At 44.2% G+C, this 10,254-nt stretch overlaps 1 protein-coding gene across 1 annotated transcript in view; it reads left to right on the top strand.

Moving 5' to 3' along the window:
- The first annotated feature begins 553 nt into the window (after positions 1–553).
- The window catches only part of ptk7b (protein tyrosine kinase 7b), an 81,380-nt gene continuing 71,679 nt past the window's right edge, over positions 554–10,254 (top strand). Inside the window, exon 1 of the mRNA XM_005927142.3 lies at positions 554–1,193. Within this exon, the coding sequence (XP_005927204.1) occupies positions 1,073–1,193 (121 nt within the window). The 5' untranslated portion in view covers positions 554–1,072. The remainder of the gene's footprint in view (positions 1,194–10,254) is intronic.

The following is a 10,254-nucleotide window of genomic DNA, read 5'->3' as shown; positions in this document are numbered from 1 at the left end:
ATTCCTTATCCCACATCAGGCACGGCCACCGGAAGCTGCACCCGAGGAAAAAAATGGAATAACCCGTGAAGTAACCAGAGTGATACGGGAAGTTTAATTTCAAAATAATATACATTTGTTTTTCCATGCCGGTTACTTAACAGCATCAATGGCATAGAAAACAGTGTCTCGATAATATTGAACACGTAATTATTTAAAAACACAAACAATAATAAATTATTTATTAACTTATTTATTAATAAGTTAATAAATAATTAACTTATTTATTATGTGCAGTAGTAATATAAAAAATATTACTACTACTACTACTAGTAGTAGTAGTAATAATAATAACAATAACAATAATAATAATAATGATAATGATCTATTGGACTATTACTGGCCTCACCCAGCATGAAAAGACTGATAAACTAAATTAAAATACATGAATTAAAGGTTAAAATATACAAATGAGAAATTGTGGAAAACTCGGTATTTAAAGTCGTCCTTGTTGTTACATTTATTTTGAAAATTCCGACAGGAACTATCGTATGTTGTTTCCGCCCACTTAACTCTGGAGTAAAAAAATCACCCAGGCGAGTGGGAGGAAGCCAACTTGGAAACACGGCGGAGAGAAACTCCCTCTTGTTGGAGAGCGAGGTGGTCCAGCGGCTCTAAGAGCGGGCACACGGCGGGCAACACAGACCGGGCTGTAATGAACCACCGCAGCCTAAATTCACAGCAGCCCTCCCCCTGCGAGCCACCTGGAAGTTTAAACTTCGCTTCAAACTTTCGGCGGGGCATCTCAGTCTGAACTCGTTCACTCGTTTTGTGTGAGCAGCCTGAAACCCGAAGCGTCCGCCCCACATGTTTCTGTTGTGCTCTCGCTAGTCTCCGGAACAACCAGGTGAGCAGGCCGTCTCGCTTTTCCCGGGAGGAGCCGCGCAGGCAGCGGTGTTGGTTTACCTGTAAGCACACGGTGACGCACGGATCTCTTTGACGCTCACCCCCCTGCTCCTGTGTTTCGCGCTGCGGCTCTCCCGTAGCCGCCGGAGAACAGCAACCCGGGAAGCCGCCGAGCACCGGGACGGTCATGGATCAACGAGGAGGGAGCGAGACCCAGCGGGGGGAAGGCTGGAGAACCCCCGCTGCGACTACCAGGAGGAGAATGCCGGTGGATATGATGTATGCTGTGGGCTTTATCTGCCTCCAAGGTTGGTAACAAGCTCCTCTACACTCCTACTACGAGCAGAGCACATATGGGTTTTATTTACTCCAGAGCATCCAGATACTGTAACTCCAGAAGAAGGAGTTTAAAAACATAAATAAGTGCTGGTGGAGCCAACATGGACCTCCATGCTTTTGTGACTACTTATGTAGCTGGTTGAAGTTGGTGCACTGTTGGAAATCCGTGCAAAGAAGGGCTGCTACAGAGAGTCAAAGGTGATGCTTGATGACTTTTTCATTCATGCAAGGAAAGTCTTTGTTGTACGTAGTGGAAATTTAAAGAAGTTAATTTTGTTGGGCAGGGAGCGGTGGTCAGTGAGGAACAAGGGGGTACCCCTCCCCCACTGAGCCCGTTTTTTTTAAGGGTAGGGGGAAGACTTGATTTTATGAGTTAGAAAGGCAGTTTGTTCCAGGACTGAGAGAAAACTTCAGGGAAGTTAGAGTGCGGGGGGGATGAAGAGTAAAAATGCTTTTTAAATTGAAAGGTTTGAAATTGTTAAACACTTTCTTTTTCTCACAATGCTGCAGCTCTTCTGTTTGCATATCACTGTAATTACACAGTGATTAAATTTCTCATCTGCAGCAGCAGAGGGGAATGATGGGATGATAGCTGGTTGTAATCTATCACTGAAGCAGCCCTGCCATGTCATTATGTGTTCCCTTGAGTATACTTCAAACCTCACACAACACACTGGATACGCCATTCCTTGATTATCATATTCATAACTCTGTTTTGGGTGTTTGAGCTGCCTCTCAGCTTTGGCACGCTGCATCATGGGTGACGGTGGAGAGGAGCTACAAAAAGTGGGGTAAAAAAGATAGTCACGATCCTTCTCTGTGGCCTCCCACGGCGTGAAGCCTCTCCGGAGTCCATAACCTCAGCCGCAGAGCGAGAAGAAAGCCGCAAGAAGATCCTTCCCGAGTTTGTGCAGAGGAATGCTGCTATCCTGCCGGGGGATCGGGATCAGAGACTCGGTGTTCCTCGTGTCAAAACTGAATCAAGTTTTATCTGATCTGCACAGATTGGGCTTTTGCTTGCTCTGTCGGCGCCGCAGTGATGGTCAAAAGTGGCTGAAAAATTCCTTGAAGTTGAAGTGTGTCTGGTGCCCACCCCCCCTCCATCCCTCCCTGCCCCCTCTTTTCCAGTCTCCTCATGGTGCCCGCTTTGGGGGATGAATGTGTCCTCTGTGTGCAGGCAGCAGCAGGGGAGACGGAGGCAAGCAAGGCAGTGGGTTTGTGTTTATAAAATGAATGAATAGAGCCAAGCCAGGTACCTTCACGACAGCCGTGCTTTTTTAACCCAACCTTAGGAATGCCCTATTTTTGTATTTTTTTTTTTTTTAAAAAGGGGGGCCTCTGAATGGGTGAAAGCGCCACAGAGATCTTTACTCCCCACATGAAGCCGTCCACACCAAACACTCCATGTTCCTGTGGCCAAATATTTACTGAGATCTGTCTTTATTTTGACTTGGCAGTCATAACTCTTTGCTCGGCTCCTCTGTTGATCTGGTTTCTATTTGTAGCCGACGTGACGTGGCAGCCCTCTGGAGTACATGAAAGCCACTCATCCAGTCAATGTCCATAACGTTAATGCAGCATCTCTCTTATCTGCTCATCTGTGGTGTATTTTTCATCATCTTTGCCTCTTTGTTTCTCTCCCCGTCCTGAAAGATTTATGTGAAAAAATGACTGGGCTGGTTGCAGAGGAGCGGCTCTTGTCAGGCCCTCGTCTTTGATCTTTCTCCCTCTCTCTGTCTCGGGCAGCTGGAGAAAATCACTCTATCACGCTAATAATCATCATTTTGCGATGATTAATGCACATCCTGTCCAGCTTCTTCTTGGGAATCACTTCTGAGTTTAGACTTTGTTTACTGTGTGGATGTTCTCTCTGGCTTTTCAGAATCTGCTATAAAACAAAACGCTGTTGCTACACTGCGCAAACCACAGAGCACGGCACTGGATCTGTTCATCTCTCAAAAAGGGGAAGAAGGTTTCAAGTAGAAGGATGCAAGATGTCAGTATTATCCCAAAGCTCTCCTATCCTGGAAAGTTGACCAGTGACTGTGAGGATGCCTCGCTGGCGTACCCACCCGCTGTTGCTCTATTTTAAAATCCATACGCTTGCCTCTTATTAGCCCTGCTGGGGTTGAAGGCTGTTTGGCTGCACACAAGGCGGATTCTCCGAATGCTTAAAGTCAGAGGGGATGGAGGGATGTAGACTAAACAAAGACAGAAGTGCATTGTGTTGAATTTGGAATTTGTCTGTTTACTATCAGAGGCGTGCGCAGCTGTTTCTAATAACTGTGTTGAAACTGAGCCATTGACTGTGGAAAAAAAAAAAAAATCCATATATATTTGATTGGATTGCAGTACAGACCGCAGCATGATTGTCTTCATGCATTTTGAAATTTCATCACAAGATGATATTGAGAAAGACCGATGAACATCTGTGCTGTGCAATGCATCACCTAACAGCAGCCTTTCTACACGTGTTATATTATTCCACTTATTTAATGATCTGATGGTAAATTTTCTTTTCAGTAATAAAAAACTCCTCATGCCTCATTTTGTAGCTGATGGGTGTTTCAGAGTTCGGTTGCTTAGGTGGCCTTCTAATGTAATGTCATTACCCTGCTTTCTGTCATCTCTATTAACAGTATCAGTCACGCCTACACAAAAGTGCTTCAGTCGCTCTCCTTGAAGTTGAGAAAACATTAAGTTGCGTTGCCAGTGGTAATTTGGCCTGTTGTCGTTGAATGGCACTGACTTTCTTTTGGTCTCTGGGTTGCCTTGTTTAGTCCGATCCCCCGATTTAGGATTTTTAAGACCCATACTGATATTTCTTTCAGTCGCACTTAAAATACACAGAGTTCCCTAAAATGTATTATGTGTAGTTATTTATTTACTTGTTCACACTCTGTTGATCAGCCTGTTGAAACTTCCCAGTGTCCATGGCTGACCTTTATCTGTGTGCCTTCAGTTTTGAAGTTAGGTAAGATATGATGAAAAGATTAAACACTCAAAAAATGTTCTTTTTTTTTACTCTGTCAGAAATAAATATCAGCAAAAGCAAAATAAGCACAGAAAACACAAATATTTGTTCATCTCCTTTTTATCGTAATTGGTTTTTGAGAATCTCCCAAATACCCCGGTGACAAAGACAAACGATCCGGGTTTCTCTTCTCCAATTTATGTTATTTATTGAGCAATATACTCTCAATATAAGCTGATGGTTATCAGTTATCAATACCTCGTGTTAATATTGGCCACAATACAGCCCCAGCCGGTTTACCGGTTAGTCAATAAGAACAAGAATCAAGAACAGGTCCAATCTGTGACATTCATATGCCTGTAAGTGTTATAAATGCTGGCGTGTCACAACAGTGAAGCTTTTGCTCATCTGAGTCACACTCGCACCTTTTTTTCCTACTATTTTCAGTTTCTACTGTTAATTAAACAGTTGTGTTGACACTGAGAAGCCTCGATGATTCCCGATCAGTTTTCTGTGAGTGGGAGGGGGGAAAGGGAGCAGCTGAAGTATTGATAAGCAGACTTGATAAAACCCCTTGGAAGCAGTGAAATAGCACAAACCATTCCTGTTAGAGCATAGACCAGCGTTACAAAACAAAGCAAAGAGGAGAGGAATGTCCCAGCAGCCGTTTAGACCTTTAAAGAGTAGGTAAACAAAGGCGTGCAATGAAAGTAATGAAAGCTCTGCTGTATTTAGCTACCGGGCCTTAATGAATATAATGAGTAACACCTGTGTTTATCTACGCTCTCGTATCAAAATGTCTTCCGCGGATTTTGTCTGTACAGATCGGGGTCTCGGCGCGTTTGTGCATATGGGAGACTTTAACTGGTAGCACTGGTTGTGTGAACAAGGGGGGAGGATTTCTCAGCGTCTTCGGTGGCTCTTATTTCTGGTCGTTTATCAGCCGTGTTTATTCAGGTTTAGGTGAAGCCTTTTGAACTCCACGGTCCCCTGTTTTCCTAAGCCGGCTTGCATTCACTCCCATTATGGAAGGCTTTTTTCCCAGGGGGGAGGATCTTCTTGCACTCTTGCAGAGGCTACACTCATGGCAGCCCACTGGGGTCCATGTCATTTTTAAATTGATGCGTCTTCATCATCTCGGTTTTCCGTCCTTCCAGCGACCCCGAAATCGATCTAGGTGTGCCAGCTTTAAGGATGCTGGGAACTGGAGGCACACAGCACTGTCGAAGATTTGTCAGCTGGCAAACGCATGTCACTGTGATGCTTCTGCACATGGTCTCTCTTGTGTCAATAAAAGCCTTCTTTTTTTATGTTATTTTTCTTATGGGGAATAAGCTCTTTTTCGTTTTAGTTTTCCTGCCAGCTAAATGAGTTGTTTGGAGTCATTTTGAAGTTATGGATCAGTGGTTGCCAAAAACAACACTCTCACCAGCCCCAGAGGGAGAGTAAAGAAAGAAAGATGGATGTGATAGCTTATAAGATGTAGTGTTGACTACTATTTTCCAGGCGCTGACATTTAATGTTTGGTATGTGCGCCTAAGGAAGCTTACCTGCTGATATGTGCAGGTTTATTTTCTTTATACTGACCACTGCTCTTTGCAGCCCCTGTTGTTTCTGTAATGACCCACTGAGTGCTGCATGCATGTCTGTGTGATGCTGTGCATGCGTGTGGTTGCGCTGGCTCCTGCTGCAAGGCCCTGTGGTCGTGATTGGAATCAACCCTTGTAGCTCTCCCGTCTCCTTTTCCTTGTTTCCTGTTGCAGTTGGTTTGTTGCTTCTCGTGCTCGACCGTCTCATGTGGAAGGATCGCTCTTGTTTATCGACTCGGTGCCTCTACGGCTCTGTCTCCTGTCTGGACTGAACTAGCGGTTAACCCCCCCTTTACTTATTTTGTGTTATTACTTGCCTACCCAGTTGGCAAATTTATCAGAGCTCAAGTGGTGAAATCTTCCAATCAGATGTTTTTTTTTTGTTAGTTTATTTATATATATATTATTATATATAATTATAATATATTATATATTAATATAATATATACTATATACAGGTACACACCACACAACACACACACACACACACACACACAACACACAACACACACACACACACACACCGCACACACCACAACACTAGAAAGCAGTGATGAGTGATTAGTCACCAATTAACAATCAATAGACAGAAAATAAACTGCAAGTCTTTGGATAATTGCGTTATTTTCATTGGTCGCCATTGACTTGTTATAGATCCTGTAATAAATGAATCTCATTTTGACTTCTTTTATTTGTGTAACCAGCAGACATCTGTTTGGGCTCTACTGGTAAGTCTGATTAGCCAAAGCAACACTTGTTAAAATGTCTTATTTTAGAGGATTGGATCTAAATTAGAGGTTTTTAAGATTTGAGGTGGGAAATGTTTGAGTTTGAAAAGGACAAGCACAGACGCACCTACTCAGCTACACTTTTTTCCCATCTTTTATGATAATTAGGCGTCATCTGGAATGAGCTTTCACAGCCAGTCGAATGCCTTCACGCATTCCTGGAGAGTTACTTTCTAACAAGAACGCTAACTTTGTGCTGTTTGTCTTGCAGTCGCTGCAGTGAAAGGGAAAGTAATCACTGTTGTGACAGAGTCTGGAAAATCCACCTTATAAAAGTAAAAATGTGCAGGGTCGTTTGTTTTTTTGTTGAAGGTTTGGCCCACATGAGGCCTGCCTGAGATTGCATTGAGGGTGTTTACGTTGGGGTGTTGTATATTATCTTATCTCCTGATCCTTTTCCCAGGTCCGGTCTCACTTGTGAAGGAAAAGGTGAAAGAGTGAACTAACTAATCTAATAAATCAGATCAGGTTTTCTTCCCTCGTTCACTTGATGTCTCACTAATGTGACATTATTATTCTCTTATCAGATGACGTGCCATCTTCTTGCCATCCTTCACCTCCACCCTGTCTAATCTGCCGTGGCTGAAATCACCCTTCTGCTTTTAGTGATAACCTGTAGTATCACATTTACCTTAAATGATGAAATACATGTGTTTTTACTAGCCTGACACACTGCAGCTGTAACCCGTTCAGACGGTAGTAAATCCTTACAACTTTTCCCCCTGCAGGGCAGGTGCGAGGCCCTGGCGAGGGGAGGCTTCGGAGTGAAACAAAACCCCTGTTTTGTTCTCGCATTGGTGCCAAAGCATGTGCGGAGCTAACGTCGCATTCAAATGCATCTGATTGATTGAAACGTGCAGGAATGCCTAATTTGGCTTGCAGGGGAGTTGGGGAAGAAAAAGGAGGGCAGGAGAGGAGAAAAGGCGTCTGGGGCGCCATTGCATAATCCCAGCAGCCATTAACTCTTTGCGTCCTGAGGCTGAATGAACTCATCATAGCGATAGGCCACAGGCAGAGTGACACTGGGCTCTCAGTCACCCCTCAGCTCCTCCTTGGCACGGCAGCGGATTTAAACAGGTTGACAAGGCCACTGGTGTTTATTGAGAAAGGCCGTTAGCGATGTTTGATCTTCAGATCTCCAGCTGGCTCCGACTGACCCCAGTTGTTGTTTCTGAAGACTTTCTTTTCTTTGAGTAGATTGCATATTTTTGTTTCTATCCTAATTTCTCGTATCGTCCAGCCTCCTCCTGCTATTTTTGGCCGTGTTCCTGCTGTTGCCGTTTCATCTTCCTGCCGTGGCTTCCAGGAGGGCCACGTCTGTCTCCATGGCAGCCTGTACAGTGTTAACCTCCTGGACCCGGTACCTGACTAAAGCTGAGCAGCTGGGATTTACTGATGTAGCCAGCATAATGTATGAGTGAAGCTGGTGGCTTTATCAGCTCTTGCTGCAGGGTGGCTGTGAATGTTTTAGAGCTCCCCGGTTCCTTTGAATCCGCGCTCATACATTTGAGATGCAAACCAGAGTACCGCTCATGTTCTCCGAAGCTGTGAAGAGTAGAAGAATATCTCAACACAGCAGTGTTTCTCAAAAGCGTTTTCTTTAATACCGCACTGAAAGAAATATGGGGACAAAGTTGGGGATGTCTCACTTAGAGATTTATGTGTGTGTGTGCAGACGTGTTTACAATTAACTGTAAGAGTTATTGACCTAAAGTGACAAACAGGGACAGCTGGTACTCCTGAGCACCAGGGCAGTCCTTGTTAATTGAGTCTTTGAGAGCTGAAGACATTTAGATTATATTACCATGCATCTGTCACAGTTCGCTCCAGCTTTGCTTTTATTTTCGTCTCTGACTTTGTTTTTGTCTTAGTTTCGACTCCTTTTGCTCTCGTTGTCATTCAGCGCTTTACTGTTACACACTGAGGTTTTTAATGCAACCGGTTCGAGTTTCTTTGCAAAACAGTGGCGACTGAAACTGAGCTGATCTCACTGAAGCTAATCGATACTGAGCAGTCACAGCGCTACGGGAGCAAGAGAGACACATGTGGCTACATTAGCAGGATGATGGCTTGCATTAGCATCGTGCAAGCCAGATGCAATTACAGCCCATTACACATGACTATTTTGATTAAAGGAGGCATCGCATTTAATATGCTTACCAAGTGGACCAATCAAACCGACTGAGGTCTTTGTTGCCGCGACTCGTATTTACATTTCTGGCAGGCGGACTTCAGTCTGTGGCGTAGGGCGAAGAAAAATCCAGCTGCTCATTTCTGTGTGTTTATTACTGTCCATCTGTAGCTGGTTTAAATATTGCAGTGGATAGCGGAAAAACTAACTGGTCGTTGCCTTTGTTTGCATCTTCTACCTCCAGCCAAAGTTCTGCTTAATATATTTGCTTACGGTTGAACTTTGCAACAAACTCTTTCTTAGTAATTGACCTCTTTAGGTTTGTGTCGTGTTAGTATGAAACGAATTGGTTTGTATTTGCTCATAAAGTCTAGCTAGTGTTCAAAAGAAAGGTGACTTTTAGCCAGAAGTGTAAGAAAGCTTTGTTGGCTTTAAAGCCAAACATCAGAACAGCCCCCCCCACCCCACAGGCCCTGTGAGTAATTCATTCATTTGCCCTCTTGCAGTTGACGCTTTTAACCAGGATTAAACCTCTGCTCTTTGCACTGCTTTGCCGTGCTCAGTGGGTATGACACTATGGGCTTCTTAACAGTGTGAAAATACTTCGAATTAGATTTAATCTTTACTCTGTTAAGGCCTCTTTTTCAGGATTGCACACACTCGATTAACTTTTGTTCATTTGCGTGGGATTTGCCCTGTAATCAGACCCTTACAGCGAAGGCGGTCGTTCACTAGATTTATTTAATGGCGACATAATCGGCCAGTGAAACCTCTGCTGACCGGAGTCTCGGTACGCAGGCGTGCATAATTACAGCCGTACATCCCCTCCTGCAGCCGTGCACGCTCAGGCAGCATTTGCACATTATGGCCCGCATTGTTCTGTGTTAGCAGACAGTAATTGTCACCGCTAGTGAGAGAAGCTCATTACACAACAAGCGTAGTTATTTTGTGGTTTTTAATTATGTTAAACAACCTCCACGGCATCCCCAGCTTCATCTTGTTCCTGCTCTGCTGCTACTGCTGCTGTACCGTTTCACCCTCCTCTGCCCCTTTTCACTTTTCTTCCTTCCAGTCGCACAAACTATGCCAAATGCTGAAATCCCTTTAAACCCCCGTCCTCCTTTCTGCTGTCCTCTATCTGAACCTCCCTCCGAGTCTACGTTAAGCCAGACTTCAGTGCTTTTTTTAAAAATCGACTCCGACAGAGGGATGGCACAGCACAGTCAGAATAACTGAGTAGGTTTGCAGCATGGTGGTTTTTTCCCCCTCCCTGTAAAACTATGCCTTTGTTCGATGTTTCCTCAGCTGAAATGAGCGTGCAGCTGTTTTATTCAGACAGCTGCTTTGGGGATGTTGTTGTTTTTTTTGTCCAAACAAATTGTCTGTATTGATTCAAAGGCGTCTGGTTCCTCACTCTGTTTCGGGGCGCTGGCTCATGTCCTCCTGACCAAAACACCTCCAGGCTGTCCAGCAGCGAGGTGTCATGTCAGGAGCGGAAAATTCAGTCGGTTCGCTTGTTTTCTGACTTGTTTTCACCAATCTGGAGCA

The sequence above is a fragment of the Haplochromis burtoni genome, unplaced genomic scaffold (assembly GCF_018398535.1).
Source record: "Haplochromis burtoni strain Fernald_Lab_line unplaced genomic scaffold, NCSU_Asbu1 Contig_96, whole genome shotgun sequence".
Lineage (NCBI taxonomy): Eukaryota > Metazoa > Chordata > Actinopteri > Cichliformes > Cichlidae > Haplochromis > Haplochromis burtoni.
The sequence above is the reverse complement of the archived record's forward strand: the minus strand, read 5'-3'. Positions and strand labels throughout refer to the sequence as shown.